Raw genomic sequence first — 18,256 nt, forward strand, 5'->3', positions numbered from 1 at the left:
GGCCGGCCGACAGCAGCACTGCAGGCCAGTCCTTTGATATTTCCAGGCTGGTTCCATGGGCTAGATTTAAGCACCCCATCGGCCGGTTCTGGCTGGCAGGCCTTGAGTTTGACACCCCTGGTATAAATCAATCATTTTATTTTAATTTTGTTTATTTATCCAATTTATTGGCCGACCAATAAACAGGTAAACACGGTAACGCTGGATGGCGTACAATATTTTTTTTAAAATAAAACTGCCGTAGTCCTTGACTTGCATCCGCTCCTTTAGCGACCGTTCAAAGTTAGAACGGCACTAAAAAATGACTTACGACCGTTTTTCGCACTTACGACCATCGGAGCAAGATTGCCGGCTCAAAATTCAGAGGCTTGGCGACTGGCTCATATTTATGATGGTCGCAGGGCCCCGGGGTCATGTGATCCCCTTTTGCAGATTCACTTAACAACCGTGTCACTAAGTGAACAACTGAAATGATTTGCTTAACAAATGTGGCGAAAAAAGGTTGTAAAATGAGGCAAAATTCACTTAAATGTCTCACTTAGCAACCTACATTTTGGGCTAACAATTCTGGTTCCTACGTTGAGGACTATCTGTATGTAACTAAAATACGAGCAAAGTCATATTTATTTCACAAAATCCTTAGGCTATGTTTGTCAGTCCTACCTCAGCCAGTTTTATTTTATTTTATTTCTATTTATTATATGTTGATTCAGTTTATTTTGATGAAGAGGGGGACTAGGGGTGACGCGATAACTGTCTTCCAATATTGGAGGGGCTGTCTCACAGAAGAGGGGGTTGACTATTCTCCAAAGCAGCAGAAGGTAGGACAAGAAACAATGGGTGGAAACTAATCAAGGAGGAAAGCAACCTAGAACTAAGGAAAATTTTCCTGACAGTGAGAACAATTAATTAGTGGAACAGTTGCCATCAGGAAGTTGTGGGTACTCCAACACTGGAGGTTTTTAAGAAGAGATTGGACAACCATTTGTCCAGAACGATGCAGGGTCTCCCTCTTGAGCAGAGGGTTGGACTAAAAGACCTCCAAGGCCCCTTCCAAACCTGTTATTCTATGTTATTCCTACAGGCCTGGTGACTGAAAGCTTTGTGGACGAACCCAATGGGCTGGTGTCCGTCAACTTGCTGGTCATCTCTTCTGTGGCTGCCTTCGTCATCGGAGCGGTGATCTCGGGTTTTAGCGTGTGCTGGTTCATCGGACATCGAGACCGCAAGGAACTGGCTCGCCGCAGAGACAAGGAGAACATCCTTGCGCATGGAGAATCCGTGGTCAGCGTCAGCCGGCTGGGAGATCGGCGCTCCCGGGGACCCGGCGGCCAACCGGAGAACTTGTTGGCTCCACTCATGCAGAACGGGTGGCCCAAAGGACTGATTAAGATGGGCCCGCATGATCTCGATTCAGGGGTACTCCCCACCCCGGAGCAGACCCCCTTGCAACAAAAGCGGTACCCCAAGCCGTGCAGCTGGGAGTACAGCCACAATCTCATTAACGCTTCCCTGCGTGGCGTAGAGCCGCCGTCCTCGGTTATCCTTCTCCACGCGGGACACACAGCGGTGCCATCGCACCTGAGTTCCGGACGAGTCATCCCCATTTCCTGCCAGTCCGTGTTGATGGACCAAGAACTGGACAGCGAAGGAGCAGACCTCTCGCTAGACATGCGCTATCTCCCAGTTAGCGGTGGCGAGGGACCACGAAGTATCCAATCGCAGCCCGGCCCGCTGGCTCACCGACCTTGCGGGACTCGGAGCTCATATGGCAGCGAGCTGCCGATCACGCCACACGACAGCCCGGATCGGCGGCGGGTTGTATCCGCTCCAACCGGGGACACGGGCAATCAGTGGAACCCCGAGAAGCTGAACTTCAATAGTAACAGCACGGGCAGCAAGGGGAGCGCTCACCTCAGGCGCACCCACACGTTCAACAGCGGGGAAGGTCAGGCCACCCACGCCCGAGCCCAGCGGACATCGACGCCAGGACCTCATCACACCCTCACAGACTACAGTCATCTCTTGAAATACAGTGGTGCAGAGCGGACTCCGTCTTCGGTCAAATAGGGCTGGTCAGGGGTGTGTGGCTTGGCTTGGTAACCTTCTTCCTCACACGAGGGGTGGGGTTTTGCTGCAGAGAGGAAGAGGAGGAGGAGGAGGAGGAAGAGCAAAGCAGGAGAACGACAGTGAGAGCTGCTTGATTCCCCCGTAGGTGGCCTGGAGGGACCAGAATGCCCCACTTTCCAAGCGTACAGTGTCCCAGTCCAGATCTGCGCGAGATACAAAAAAGGGAAGTTCTTTTCTTTGTGTGTGTGTGTGTGTTTTTGGGGTTCTCTTCATCCTGGCGCTTCCTCATTGGATTCTTCCTTGCCTTTGCAAAACTCCTCCTCCTCCCTGAGGGGGTGGGTAGGCAGGGGCAGGCCCGGACACTGCCCCACCCACCTGTGTGTGGGCAAAGGTACTGTTGGTAAGGAAGGAACAGCGTTCGCGAAACGAGTTGCGACGATTATCTGCTGCTAAGAAAAAAAAGAACGGGAAGGCTGCACAAAGCATTGGGGGTGGCCCTCCTGGTTTCTTTACTCATTTTCTCCCTCCCCCCCCCCTTAATTTTGTTTTTGGCTGTGGAAGGGTGGCGGGATTCTGTTTCGGACTGTGAAAGAGCTCGCTGAAAATTACCATTGTCTGTTTCGTTTCTCCTCTTTTCCTGTGTTTTACCTGGTTCCGGAGGGCCCCACGCACACCAACACGCACAGAAGTGAACCGCACTTCCTGAGCTCCTGCAGGGCTGCTGTTCCTCTCTAGGAACAAGAACTTTCTGGTGGGGGGTGGGGAAGAGACCCCCACGACTCCCCTTCTCCTTGGTGCTACATGTGGATCCCACCACTGCAAACGTTGTGCTCCAGTCACACCAGCTCTGAGCACAGAATTCCTAGGTGTTCCGCGGTCAGCGGACAGGCTGATTGTGATGGGAGGGAAGTGGGTCAGGCTGGGAAATTCACCCTAGCTTTCAGCAGCCCCCGGCTGGGCCCACCTGGGGAGGCTTTCCCGCTTTTTAAAATGCTGTTTCTTGCCAAGTCACTCCGGGTTGCGTTCGCACAACATGCTAAAGCTGCCAATTTCTGAACTGTGCTTTACAGAACGAAACTCCGGGTTTGCCTCACAGGTGGAAAGTAAACTAGCCAACCCCATTTTAACCATGTTATGTGAACCTTTGAGAAGCCGGAGGATGCGCTGGCCAGCTTGGTCTGATTGGAGCACGCTGTATGTTGAACGGGTTTTATCAAATTTACAAAACGAGGCGGTGGAAGCACGCTAGTTTCATTCTGGGTTTCCAAAGGACGGTGACACTTTGGCAAGCCCTTTGCTGAGCCTTGGGGCACTGGAAAGGGAGTGGGGTTACTGTTACCTGCAGCGCCTTGTCGTGTCTCCGCAGTCCATGAAAGTTCCATGCAATCTCCAGACGTTCAGTGCACCCTGTGAAAGAAAGTTCTATCCACTCCCTGGAAGTTCAGTGCGCTTCACGGAAGTTCCCCGCACTCTGTGAAAGTTCGGTGCGCTTTACGGAAGTGCAATACAATCCGTAGGCGTTCTGTATAATCCATGGAAGTTCTGCATACTCCGCAGAAATTCCAGGACTGTGACTTGGATGGGTTGTTTGGGAATGTTCTATTAACTCCGTGAGAGTTCTGTGCACTCGGTGGAAGTCACATGCATGCTGTGGAAGTTCTGTGCACTCCATGGCAATTCCCTATGCTCCGTTGAAGTGCCATTCTGTCAGGGTTCCAAGTAACACCCCTAACGAAAGTTAACTCCTCCCATTTTCCCACGGTAGAAAATGTGGCTGGTCTGAAGGCCCGATGTTAAAGACAGCTTCCAGGTCTGACACATGCACTCCAGTGGTTGGGTTCCTCTCCCCGTCGCTACTGGTACACTGCGCACAGGGCCGGGCATCCTGGTTATGCAGGCGTGCTATGCATGCATGGGCACTCCATTGCCCCTGTTGCTCATCGGACACCCAGCTGCTCGTCAGAGATCCCGCAGACACCACACGCTGTGGGTGCGTGCACAATCGGCCCAGTTGCTTTAAAAACAGGTATGGAACACAGGCAGGCAGGTGGGCCAAATGAGCCACCGTACCATTACAGTGGCCGCTGCTCCTGGCTGCTACTGGTACGCCCGTACCGGCTGAAACCCACCACTGATATACTCCATGGCAAGTCCATACACTCTGTGGAAGTTCCATGCATGACAATGTTGTCTGCTCCTTGGGCAGACAACTTTGTCTTCTATCCAGTTCTTCCACCTTCGTTCTTAGATTTATTTATTTTTAACAGAGATCTTGGCAGCTGCAAACACCCGTTAGAAGCGATGTGCAGAATTCCAAGGCAGAAGATAAACCATCTTCTCTCGACAGTTACGAGGTTTTGCGTCCTGTGCAGGAGAGCAGAGTGTGCTCTGCTTGCTTCAGGGAAGGCCATTTGGGTCATTCACACAATTTTCTTCATCATTCATGGGGCTTAACCCATCTGAATCTCCAAAAGGAAACCCAGAGGCAGAGATGGTATTCAGCCAGTTCGGACCGGTTCACCGTGGACCTGCAGTCCTGACCCAGCTCCAAAACATCTTATGTAGCCTCATTTTGGATGCCGTGCACATGCAAAGCGTATGCGTGGCAGGCTGCATGCATGCGCAGAAGGCATGCACTCAGTTGCAAATCGGTGGTAATCCTAAATGAATCCCACCGCTGCACGGGGACATGGACTTTGCCGTAGTTGGGCAAGGGCGAAAATCCCGCTCTGCCCCAGTACCTCCCAAACCTCCGATAGCTAAACCCCCGCCGTAATTCTTGAAGTACAAACCCCGTTTCTTTCTCATTTGCAGATGTATACATCCGTACAAGAAAGAAACTCGGCCACAACTGACCACATGTCTGCGCTTAGTCACGACATTTGTTCAGTGACTTTTGCTCCATTTTACAACCTTTCTGGCCACGGTGGTGAAGCGAATGGCTGCAGCTGAGAAGTTAGTCACCCGGCCGTTAAGCAAATATGGTTCCCCCCCCCCCCCCGATTGACTTTGGCTGTCAGATGGTCCCAAAAGGGAAATCGTGTGACCCCGGGAAACTGAGGCCGTCATACCTGTGAGTCAGTTGCCAAGCGTTGAAATTTCGATCACGTGACCACGGGGATGTAGCCGGGGTTGAAACCCTCAAAAGTGGTCGTCAGTCACTTTTTTCAGTGATGATGTAACTTGGAGCGGTCACTAAACAAACCGTTCATAAGTCGAGGGCTACCTCTATTAGAGTCATTCAAACATCCCTGTAGCCAAATCACAGTTTTTACCTCCTTTATAATCATGCTTGATAAAGCCCGAAAGTCAGAATTTCTCAACTTCAGTGACTTTAAACAGGGTGGACTTCGACTCCCAGAATTCCCCAGCCAGCACGCCTAGAAACAACCATAGAGAATTAAAGGAGCGGCCCTTATACCACTAAGTCCCTGACTTACTGCCGTTCGAAGTTACAACGGCACTGAAAAAAGTGACTTGCGGCCATTTTTCACGCTTACGACGATGGCAGCATCCCCAGGTCCATGTGATTGAAAACATGGATGTTTGACAACAGACAGCTGCATGTGGATGCTTGACAACAGACAGCTGCAGTGTCCGTGGGGGAGGGGGAGTGCCAGGCGACCCTCTTTTGCAACCTTCTGCTGAACAAAGTCAAGGGGGGAACCTGATTCGCTTAACAACCATCTTACTAACTCAACCGCTGCGATGATTCGCTTAACGGCAAGGAAAGTCATCAAAGGGGGCAAAACGTAACAAATTTCTCACCCAGCAAACCTAAATTTTGGGCTCGATTGTGGACGTACGTTGAGGACTACCTGTCTCTCCGTTGAGGCTGGCTTAACCACGTTAGGACTTAGAGATGGTGGGGATTCAGCCGTTCCCTCCTCAACGGCCTTTTGCTAACACAACTTCACAGTTTTGGTGGATGCAAAGTTCTTTCCCCACAACTAAATCCGCTTGTCCTTTCTGACAATCGCCCTGGGAACTGCACCGCGGAAGGCAGGACCGCGCTCCATGCTCAGCTGTAAACCGAGGTCTCTCCTACCTCACCCAACTTTAAGACGCGGGGACTTCAACCTCCTTTAAAGTTGGTAAAACACCGACGGAAGGGGTTTGAACCCATTTGGCAGAAGTGTGCTTCCACCACTGCGCGCATTGGGGCTGCATGAAACCTCCATGTCTCAGGGCAGTGTGTCTCCGCAAAAGAACAGCTGGGGACAGCAGGTGTATGGGTGGGTTTGTAACCTTTTACCCTCCCGCTCAGTGGTGAGTTGCTGTCGGGTCGGACCGGTACGGCTGTACCAGAAGTGGCCCGGAGCAACTGAGAGGATACCGGTACGGTGGCCCGTTTGGCAAAAGGCACATTGGCATGCACGCACAGTGTGTGGTGCCTGCGCGAGCCCCAACAAGCAGCTGGTTGTCGCAGGGGCGGTGGTTTGCACATGTGGGCACAGCGCATATCAAGCGCGTGTGCAAACAGATCACGATCAGCGTACCGGTAGCGACGGTAAGAGCCATTGCTCCCACCCATCCATCCTTGGTGAGTTTCCCACCAAGGGCATCCAATGGGCCGCTGTAGGAATGGGATTTATTGGATCTATTTTAATACCTTGAGTTTTGGGTAAACAGAAGCAAGTCATTTTTGGGGAGGGGTGGGAACAGATTAACCTGGTGGAATTTGGGCAGGTGTGAAACACACACCCCTTTCCAGGATTCCACGTTGGACGGGAGGGGGCGACTGCAGCTCTATTGTGGGGCTCAGAGGTTGTCGTCGACCCCGACTTTCTTCCCCCCTCCCTGGGCAACGCCTCTTCCCCATGGAGACGAGAAAGCACACTGTATATATAAAAAGTGTGGGCCGCGTGTGGCCTTGGGGGAAGGGGGTCTCGTAGAATGCAAGTTCCCTCCCACCCTCCCACCCCCCAACCAACCTGGTCATTTTTCATCTTTTGTGTTCCTGCATGCAATAGCAGTAACGGGCTCTCTGTATCACTCGAGAGAACCAAATTTCCCTTCCAATAAAACCTTGTTTACAACAGACGGCCTGGCGGCGTCATTTCTGTGTCCAGTTTCGCCTCCCCAGGATACAAAGAAAGGTTGAGACTCTGGAAAGAGTGCAGATGTTGGGAGGAATGTCCTTCTGAGTTCAGCTCCAAGTGGGGAAAAAGACACTGGAGACATGGAGGCTGCTTGGAAAGATGGTTTAATGGTGGACAGGACCACGTGGCTTGAGTCCTGAACAGAAGAGGGGGATCAATGCTTCCAGATGTTGGGTGAAGAAGAAAAGAGAGAGCGAGATGCTGAAAGTCCCTGGTTTTATGCCCTCTCTGGCCTTTGATCTTGATCTTGTATTCTGATTGGTTGTCAGGCTCCCATGGGGCAGGGCCAACTCTCTAGGCTGTGTTTTGAGTCCACGTTTGGTTGAGCCTTGCTTCTTCCCAGGTGCCCTGTGGTGAGATGGGTGAAGGGCTAATACTATCATGCCTTAATCCCATCACCCTGGAGCTGAAGGGGGGGAAGATCTTTGTCATGTAGAATAGACTGGCTCGGGCCTTTTAATGGCCCATTGACAAAGGTGGGGGCTATTAAGAGTGAGTCTGCTTCCTGCCTTAAAACATATCTCTCCATTTCTGATCCAGGGAAATGTAATATTCTGCCTTTTCAATATTTCCCAGCATATTTCGTTTTTCTACAAAAGGGGTGGGTTTTAACTTCCTACACAGAGAAGAGCAACCAAGAGGATGAGGGGACTAGAGGCTAAAACATATGACGAACGGTTGCTGGAACTGGGTGTGTCTAGTTTAATGAAAAGAACTAGGGCAGGGGTGTCCAAACTTGGGAACTTTAAGACTTGTGGACTTCAACTCCCAGAATTCCCCAGCCAGCAGAGCTGGCTGGGGAATTCTAGGATTTTGAAGTCCACAAGTCTTAAAGTTCCCAAGTTTGGACACCCCTGAACTAGGGGTTCTGATCCAGCCTTAGCGGAAGCAAGAAACAAGACTCCTTGTCACGAAAAACTCTTTATTTACCTCTTGTAAATGAATTGCATTCACCCACTGGAAATCCCAGGCAAGAGTCCTTCAAGGAGTTAACTGCAAGTATCCGACCTTATCAGTTCCTTGCGATTATTGGACGCTGCAAATTAAGTTCTGGCGAGCTGGCTTTGATTTGGCTTGTCAGAAGGTCGCAAAAGGGGATTGCGTGACCCCGGGAGACTGCAACCGTCGTAAATGTGAGTCCGTTGCCAAGCATACTGAGTTCCGATCATAGGGATGCGGCAAAGGTCCTAAGTATGAAAAATGATCCTTCGTCTCTTTTTTTCCCAGTGCCGCTGCACCTTCAAACGGCCACTAAATGAACTGTTATAAGTCAAGGACATCTTTTCTAGCATCTGGCAATTCGGAGTGGGTCAATTCATCCCTTTTGGGGGGTCACATCCTCCTTCCATCCTAGCCCTTCTATGCCTCTGCTGGAGATGCCGCTCACTCAAACGTATACTTTTAAATAAAATTCTTCAAAAGGTGATAATCTCAAAGGGCAACTGGACTTTCTGGTTTTTCTTTGAAGAGGTTTTGCTTCTCCTCCAAGAAGCTTCTTCATCTTCTGAATGAATGGTGGAGGATGGAAGGATTTATCCTCCTTGCAGACAGCTGGTCATTTGCATCCTTTGAGAGAGTCGTTGAGGCCACTTGGAGGTTTGTCCGCATCCTCAGGGTCCCCTGAGTGGTGCAAATGGGTGTGGAGCCTTCTTGGACCTGCTGAAAGGACTGTGTTGTAAACTGGAGGTAGATGATGTCGTATCCCTCCCCCTCTGTTGAGAGGGGGCTGTTCAATTCTGACATAGATGGCCCCTTTGACCCCTCTTTCAAACCAGCCTTCCTCTCTGTCTAAAATGTGGACCCTGCTGCCTTCCAAAGAGCGGCCTTTGTCTTTGAAATGCAGATGGACCTCTGAATCTTCTCCTGATGGGTTTGTTCTCCTATGTTGTGCCACGCGTTTGTGAAGTGGCTGTTTTGTTTCTCCAACATACAGATCTATCCTTTCAGCAGTTCCAAGAAGGCTCCCCACCACCGAGTACACAGAGAAACCTCCAAGCGGCCTCAACGACTCTCTCAAAGGATGCAAACGACCAGCTGTCTGCAAGGAATATAAAACCTTCTATTCCCCACCATCCAGTCAGAGCCGAAGAAGCTTCTTGGAGGAGAAGCGAAACGTCTTCCAAGAAAAACCAGAAAGTCCAGTTGCCGCAAAAAAAAGCGCCTTTGGAACAACCACGATCTGGTTAACTGAGAGTCTCCACAGACCAAAAAGCGATAAGCAAAATCTGTCATTTTGGTCGCAATCCAGCGATCGGAGCCGCGCAAAATCCCTCCAAATACCAAAACGCAGGATTTTTGAGGTACAGCCAGCCTGTCCACGGCTTCCCTGACCTCATCCAGCTCATGCCCAAAAAGCCGAAGGATGAAGCACCTGGAACGGATGGCATTGCATTTCCTGCGAACGGCGTCTGCCGTCGGACGCAGAGCTATTAATAAGGGCTTTGCACGCACACTTGTTTAACCAGCTGTCGGACAGCGCAAGGGTGTGGATTCTCGTTGCGTCGTCCTGCCCGGAGCCTTTCCGATGAATGAATCCGACATTGGGGGCCCCTCTGATGTGCCACGAGAAGCCGCTCACAGCTAAATGTGCTGAGGTTTCGGGGGGGAGGGGGTTAATGCAGGTAGTCCTCGACTTACGACCGGATGCTAAGCAACTGTTTGAAGTGACAACGGACAGACACCCACCCACCCCGGTGTCAGGATACAGGTTGTCCTTGATTTACAACCGTTCGTTGTAAACCGTTCAAAGTGATGACAGCACTTTAAAAAGTGGCTCGGGATACTTTTCGCACTTACGACCGCTGCAGCAGGTCTCGTGATCAAAATTCGGAAGCTCGCCAATCGACTCATATTTACGACGCCTGCAATGTCCCTGGGGAGGTGGGGGCGTGTCATGTGATCTCCTTTTGGGGCCATCTGACAAGCAAAGAACAAGGGGAAGCCTGAACAACTGTGTTACTCGCTTAACAACTGCGGTGATTCACTTAACAACCACAGCAAGAAAGGACGTACAATGGAACAAAATTCACTTGTGAAATGTTCCACTTAGGAACAGAAAGTTTGGGCTCAATTGTGGTCATAAGTCCGAGGGCTGCCTGTACAGGACTTACGACTGAATGCTTAGCAACCATTTGAAGTTACAACGGACACAGTCCCCGATTTACAACCGTTCATTTAGTGACCGTTTGAAGTTAAGAAGGCACTGAAAAAGGGGAACTTATAGCCATTTTTCACACTTAACGACCGCGGCAGCATCCCTGTGGTCCCATGATCAAAATTCAGACAACTCAGCCACTGATTCATATTTACGATGGGCGCCGTGTCACGTGATCCCCTTTTGTGACCTCCCGACAAAGTCAACCAGGAAGCCAGATTCACTTAACGACCGTGTGATCAGCGTAACAGCTGCGGGGATTCGCTTAACCACTGAGGCCTAGAATATTCATAAAACAGGGCAAACTTTCACTGAACAACGGTCTCGTTTCGCCACAACAAGGTTCACCCTCAATCCTGGTCGTAAGTTGAGGATTGCCTGTGATTTGGTGGAGAGAAGGAAACAAAAAGCTGCCGTCCGTGAAAAAATGTGGCCGCCTTTCAACGACGTCGTGTTGCAACCCATGAAGATGTGCGTGCATGCACAAACACACATACACACACCCGTGGTAGGTTCCGGATCCCGTTGCAACCGGGGCCCAGCGGCCACCACATGAAGCTGTACTTACCGCCTGCGCCGCTCCAGCTGCTCGGCACAGCGTCACACAGGCACCGTAGGCTCCGTGCGCGAAAGCCCCGATCGGCTCAAATAGCGGTAAGGTGCTCCAGCGGGTGGGACGGTACCTGGTTCTCCCAGCAGGCACCAGTACGCCCGTACCAGGATGTACCGGTCGTATCCCACCACTCTCTCTCACACAGACAAATAGACAGACAGACAGACAACCACACGATGCGACCAGAGCATCACACAACAGCTGACAAGGCCCTCGTGCGCTGCAGATGCCTTGCTGTTTTTTTTTGGGGGGGGGAATATCATCTTCTTTGCCGTTTGGCCTCCGCCGTAACTTGGCAGCCTCCGCTGGGCATTGGGTGCCAAGAAAGCTGATCGGATTTAATGGGAGGGAAATTGACTGTGTCGGAAGCAAATGTGCCTATTTGGGGGTGATGCAGGCGCTGCCCCCCCCCTTTCTCCTTTGATGGGCCTGGTTCCCACTGTCCACGATTGCAAAGCAAATCTAGGCCCCCCCATTCGGGGGATGGAGGCCGAAACAGACAAAGGACGGGTGCAGGAACTGGGTGTGTCTCATTTAATGGGAAGGAGGACTGGGGGGGGGGGGAGGACATGAGTCAGTATTTCAATATTGGAGGGGCTGCCCCAAAGAGGGGGGGGGTCAAATTATTCTCAAGCACCTGAAGGTAGGACAAGAAGCAAAGGATGGGAACTTGATCAAGGAGAGAAGCAACGGGGGTATTCAGCCCCTTCAGACTGGTTCGGGCAAAACAGTAGTTGCCAACTGTGGAAGGAAGGGAGGGAAGGAAGGAAGGAAGGAAGGAAGGAAGAAAAGGAGGGACAGAGGGAAGGAAGGAAAGGAAGGAGGGATGGAAGGAAGGAGGGAAGGAAGGAAAGGAAAGAAGGAGGGAGGGAGGGAAGGGAGGAGGGAGGGAGGGAAGGGAGGAAGGAAAGGAAGGAGGGAAGGGAAGGAAGGTAGGGAAGGAAGGAAGGAGAGAAGGAATGAAGGAAAGGAAAGAAGGAGGGAGGGAGGGGAGGAAGGAAGGAAAGTAAGAAGGGAAGGAAGGAGGGAGGGAAGGAGATTATAATGAGAGGGAGGGAGGGTCTGAGGGAAATCCTGCCTTAGCACTTGGCCACCAGCAGCCCTGCTGCCCTTTCGCCATCCCCTTGTCTCCGCCTCCAGACCTCTCCTGGTGGCCTCCCATCCTATCACTGAGGATGCTTTGGTTACAAAGCCGGGTCTCCTCGCGTGGAGTGGGAGTGGGCCTCCCTCTGACCCCCACTCTTCACCCTCCCACAGACACCCAGAGCAACCTGGCCAAGGAGAGCAAGCACAGCAGCCGCATCCTGGAGGAGGAGGTAAGCGCAGCTGGGCACCCCCTCAGGGAAGCGGGGTTTGGCTGTAGGGTGCCGGTGCCCTGGGAGCTCAAGGGCCAGGCTGGGGGCTTGCCCTCCATTGCCTAGGGCTCTAGACAGTCCAGGGGTCCTCCATGTAGCCTGAGAAGGACAGCGAGGCCCCTTTGGAGAACAAGGTGCTCTCCCTGGTCTCCCCTTCCTGCCTTGGAGACAATGGATCCCCCCTCAGCCCTGACCGGTGTTGTGGCCCACCAGCAGTTAACAGAGCTGGCAGCAGATTCGGACAGTGAGGAGGCTGGGGAGGAACCTGGGCCAGTCCTGGAGTCTGGGGAAGGCTCTGATGAGGGCTCTGGGTCGGAGGCAGAGAGGGGACCAGAGCCATCTTGACAGTTATCAGCTGCCTTCAGAGTCAGACATCAGTGGGGCAGAAGAACAGCTGGAGCCTGTTCCCAGTGTGTACATGTGCAGAGTCACCAGACGAAGGGAAGAGCTAAGGAACAGGAGTCGACTTGGGAGGAAGGCCACAGGTGGACGGCGAATGGCCCCACAATTAGTTCGCTTCATTGGTTCGTGACTCTCCGAGACTCCTTGCCAAGCTCTGCAGATCTCAGCCTGGCAGCAAAAGGGGAGGGGGCTCAGCTTCCGATTCCCGAGCCCCAGATGGCTCTCCAATGAAAGGAAGGCTGCCTGCAATAAATCTTCGCCCCAATGACGGCTGCAAAGAGGGGAAGCAATATTGCCTACGCGGCAAGATACTGGGTAGCGGCGCCCGCCTGGGCGGGGAAGGGAGGGAGGAGGTGAAATGGAGGAGTGGGTGGAAAGGAGAAGACGGGTGGGTGGCAGGTGAAGAAGAGTGTGATTCCCTCTTGGGGAATGGGTGAGGGGGGAGAGCGTGCAGGTGGAAAGGAGGCCTGGTCTTTGAGGGGGGGTCAACTTTCATATCAGCTAGCAAGTCTTTTTCTTTTCATCGTCCTTTCTTTTTCTATCCACTATTCGTCTTTTCCTTCCTTCTTTCCTTCCTTCCTTCTTTCCTTCCCTTGTGTCTTCCTTCCTTCAATCTCTCTTATCCTTCTATCTCTTCTTCCTTCCATCCTTTATCTATCCATCCATTCCTTCCTTTCCCTCTCTCTTCCTCTCCCTTTTCTGTCCATCATTTTTCTCCTTCCCTATTTCCTTCCTTCACCCATTCCTTTCTCTCTCCCTCACCCTTACTTTTCTATAATTCTTCTCCTCACTCCATCCCTTCTTTCCTTCCTTCCTTCCTCTGTATCTCACTCTTATCCCTTCTTTCTTCTTCCATCCATCTTTGTCCTTCCTTCCTTCATCCGTCCATTCCTTCCTTTTTCTTTCTCTCTCCCCTCTCTTCCTTTTCTATCCATCATTCTTCTCCTTCCTTCCTCTCCCTTTTCCATCCATCTCTCCTTCCCTCTTTCCTTCCTTCATCCATTCCTTTCTCCTCTTCTCTCTGTCTCCTACTCCCTTCCTTTTCAATTCATCATTTTCCCCTTCCTTCCTCCCTCCCTCCCTCCCTTCCTCCCTGAAATAACTATTTTTCTTCCTTTCTTTCCCCTTCCCTTCCCTTCCCCTCCCTCCCCGCCAAAGCCCCCTCCAGCCTTGCACACTTGCACACCCACCAAAGCCTCAGGGGTGCAACCAGCCGTCTTCAACGAAGCTGGGGAACCTGGGCAGCAGCCAGGGCAGCCTTTCCACAGGGCACCGACCGGGGCCGCTTGCCAGCTCGTCCTCCTTCCACCGCCTCCCGCAAAACGGGGACGGGGAGACAGCAAGCCTCAACCCTCCAGCTGCTCTCATTTTTATTATTTTCTCATTGACAAGTTTTATGTCCTGCCACTTCCTGGGCGGTAGTTGAGGCAGCTGAGAAGGAGACGGAGAATGCAAATTCGGACTCCCAGCACAACCCACATCTCGCTTCGGCCGTCTGCACAATTCGATCCCAAACACCCAGCAAATCACCAGGTTCCCCCACACACACCCCGCCAGCTTTCAAAGACCGTGATGGCGAACCTATGGCATGAGTGCCAGAGGTGGCACACCGAGCCCTCTCTGTGGGCATGCACACCGTGGCCAGCTGGTCTTCGTGGGCGCTGAAGAGCCGGAAAATGGCCCGAAAAACAGCCAAAACCAGCCAAAAAACAGGGCATTTTAAGACCGTTTTGGACTGTTTTGGGGGCATATTTCAGGCCGTTTTTGCCCCAAACAGCCTGGAAACTGCACAAAAAACTGCCTGAAAAATGATCTGAAAACGGCCATAAAGAGGGCCAAAAATGCCCCCAAAACAGGCATGCGCGCACTGCCCAGCTGGTCTTTGGATTTCCGGCACTCCGGCTCGCACGTATGCATGCCCATTCCAGTTCAGGCTCTCTGTGGTGAAATGTTCACCATCACTGGCCTAGACAGTCAGTCAGGGTGTCAGTGTTACAAACATCATGCAGAATTAAATCAGAGTCCAAGGCAAAACTTTCCTTAAAGTTCCAATTTAATAGGACAGACATGTTGGCACATCTGTGGAATTCCAACTCTGATTTGCTTCCTGGGATTCCACTCAGTTGAAAATTCATGATCTTATCCCCACACCCATAAATCCATCACATGGTCCAATCTTCTTCGCCCACGCTGGCATCTCCACCCAGCTGGTTCCGGTCAGGTGCAGAGGTGCAGAGACAAAAGATGACCTTGGGCTTCTAGAAAAGAATGACAACAACACATTCCACAATTCTACTCCTTTCTATTCCCCGCTCCCAATTACTACACTGATGAAACAGCATAATGAAATAAGAGAGAGAGTGGCAGGCCAAAGATCCTAAAAAGGAATATAACTTCAGGCCTGACAGTCCAGGGTCAATTTAGGTGGTAAAGGGGTCAAATAAAGTAACCCTGGCTGCCACAACCATGTCAAGGCCCTAACCCTCCCAGGCCTTTGGTGTGTGCGTTTTTAGCTGGGGAATTCTGGGACTTGAAGTCCACCAATGCCGGCTGTTGTTTTATTATTCCAAAACTATAGAACCCCTTTGGCCACTTGAAGGTGGGTGGACTTCAGTTCCCAGAATACCTGAGCCCGCATGGGTGGACTTCCACTCCCAGAATTTGCCTGCCAGAATGCATTGACCTCAACTCCCATGTTCCCCAGCCAGAAAGTATGGACTTCCACTCCCAGAATTCCACTCCCAGCCAACATGAGTGAACATCAACTCCCATAATTGGGAGTTGATCCCATAAAAACTGGAAGTTTTAAAGAAGATGTTGGATAGCCATTTGTCTGAAGTGGTGTAGGGTTTCCTGCCTAAGCAGGGGGTTGGACTGGAAGACCTCCAAGATCTCTTCCCATTCTGTTATTATTCCTATTCTATTATATTATATTCTAATTCCCAGCCAAAATGCATTTGTTGTGGCCTATCAGCTACTGTCCACTCCAGCAGCCGAGAGAGAGAGAGAGAGAGAGAGAGAGAGGGAGGGAGGGAGGGAGGGAGGGAGGGAGACGGAGCCTGGGCTGTCAATCAGCCCTCAGATGGAGAGTCCACAGGCCCTGGGTCTGGAGGTGGCTGATGAGGAAGAGGAGGAACAGCTGGGTCCAGTGCCTGACACACAGATGTGCAGAAGGCAGAGGAAAGGAGAGCAGTGGAAATCTATGGGCCGGTCCGTGGGACAGAAGAGTCATTGCTGCTAGCGACTTTGGGGCAGACTTTGACACATGGTGGATTCATTTCCCAACCGGACAGACTTGTTAGTCTGCAGTGAGGAGAAAGAGACTTTTTGCTGGGGCTGCTAAAGCTCCTGATAAAGGAATAATTGCTTCAACTTCAGAGAGTGAGTCGTGTTTGGGGAACTGGGTCAAAACAGCATGGACTTCAACTCCCAGAATTCCCTAGCCAGCATGAATGAACATCAACTCCCAGAATACCCCAGCCGGCATGAACAGACTTCAACTCCCACAATTCCTCAGATGGCTGCCAACTTCCCACAGCTGCCTGGTGTCATGGCTGTAAGCCATCTTTTCTCTTTGGACTTCTACCCTTTCTACTGTGGGAAAATGGGAAATGGGGTTATATGGAGATTCCGGTTAATGTCAGGTTTCCAAACAGCATCCGATATAAAATCAGAGTCCAAGGCACTTGATTCCTCAAAGTTCCAATTTATTAAGAGAGCCACGCTGGCACATCCGGGAAAACCCGAATCTGAAAGCTTCCTGGTTTTCCCACCCAGCTGATAGCTCAAGACCCTGCCCCAACACACCCACAAGTCCATCCCATGGTCCAATCTTCCACTTCCACAGATTCCTCCCATCCAGTTCCAGCCAGGGGCAGAGAGAAAGATGACCCCGGCTTTCTAAGAAGAATGTTATTATGGCTACATATCACCCAACTCCATCTAACAGCCCCTCCCACAGTAGATTCCCACAGGCATCCTGGGACTTGAAGTCCACCCATCTTCAAGCGGCCAAAAGATTGAGGAACACTCTCTCCTAAGGTTCCACCATGTGTCAAAGTCTCCTGGCATTGGTCCCCCGTGCACATCCCCGACAAAACCCACCCACCCCCCAGTTGTCAATCGAGACCACTGAACCGCGGAGGTGAAAGCGAAGAAAAACGCGCCCTAAAACTCCAAATGCCTGTATTTGGCCATTTAACTCTGCAAAGGTTGAAGTCTATTGCTCTGTGATGTCATGTAGATGTTCTCATTCCTGGTTTATGGAAAGCTTAGGCTGCAGAGCCCCCTAGTGGATGCAATTACTTTCGAGGACTCGACCACAGCGCCCCCTGGTGGCCAACCTGGTGGATAAAATCTGATCTTTCTCTTAAGAATGAAGCAGGGGGAAGATTTAAAAGTTATTTATTTGATTTCATTTCAAATACAGGTAGTCCTCGACTTACAGCCGTTCGTTCAGTGACCAAAGGTACAAAGGCACTGAAAAAAGTGGCCTTTTTCACATTTACGACCGTGGCAGCATTCCCGTGGTCACGTGATCGAACTTCAGACACTTGGCAACTGACTCACATTTACGACGATTGCAGCATCCCGGGGTCATGTGATCCCCTTTTGCGACCTTCTGAGGAGCAAAGTCAATAGGGGGGATCTGGATTCACTTAACGACTGCATGATGCATTTAACGACTGCATGATTCGCTTAATGACTGCATGCCTCACTTAACAACTACATGACTCACTTATTGACTGCACGATTCCCTTAACGATGGGATGACTCACTTAACCCCTGAATGATACATTTAACAACTTAATGATTCACTTAACAACTTCATGATTCACTTAATGACTGCATGAATTCTCTCGACAACTGCATTGATTCCCTTAGCAACTTGCAGAGATTTACTTAACAAGGCGTTAAGCAAATCAGGCCTCATGACTCATTTAGCAACCACCTTGCTTAGCAACAGAAAGCCTGTTTCCAATTGTGGTTGTAAGCTGAGGACTACCTGTACGTAGTTATACAAGGAATCCACTCATGAATCTTGGGGCGGGGGGACGAAAAATGATGCATCGCTTCATTTAATTTCTTACCTAAGCAGGGGGTTGGACTAGAAGACCTCCAAGGTCCCTTCCAACTCTGCTCTTCTATTCTACTCTAAAGGCTTTTTTTTTTTTTTTTTTAGTGAGATGTGGAAACCTGCTAAAGTGCCAGGCTTGGTTTTTTTTTCTTTGTTCCAGGCCGCTTTTCCAAATAGAATAGAAGGGGAGGGGAGAGGACAGGAAAGAAGAGAAGAGAAGAGAAGAGAAGAGAATTCTTTATTGGCCAAGTTTGATTGGACACACAAGGAATTTTATTTATTTATTTATTTATTATTCATATTTATAGACCGCCCCTTCTCCCGAAAGGGACTCGGGGCGGTGTACAGTCACTAAAATACGTTATAAAATACATACATAAAACAATTAAATAATTAAATACGTAGGTGGAGGAGGTTGCAAGACTGTATATAGAATAATAAATATAGTACATTAAAAGCTTATTAAAACCCCAAACCCAATTA

The 18,256-nt window shown here is 50.8% G+C and overlaps 1 protein-coding gene across 1 annotated transcript in view; it reads left to right on the top strand.

The window, feature by feature from the left end:
- Window positions 1-7,104, top strand: part of SEMA6B (semaphorin 6B) — a 188,896-nt gene extending 181,792 nt beyond the window's left edge. The window contains 1 exon segment of the mRNA XM_081941654.1: window positions 1,085-7,104. Coding sequence (XP_081797780.1) covers window positions 1,085-2,070 — 986 coding nt within the window. The 3' untranslated portion in view covers window positions 2,071-7,104.
- The last annotated feature ends 11,152 nt before the right edge of the window (window positions 7,105-18,256 follow it).

The sequence above is a fragment of the Natrix helvetica genome (genome assembly GCF_964273705.1).
Source record: "Natrix helvetica genome assembly, chromosome: 1".
In the NCBI taxonomy this organism is placed as follows: Eukaryota; Metazoa; Chordata; class Lepidosauria; order Squamata; family Natricidae; genus Natrix; species Natrix helvetica.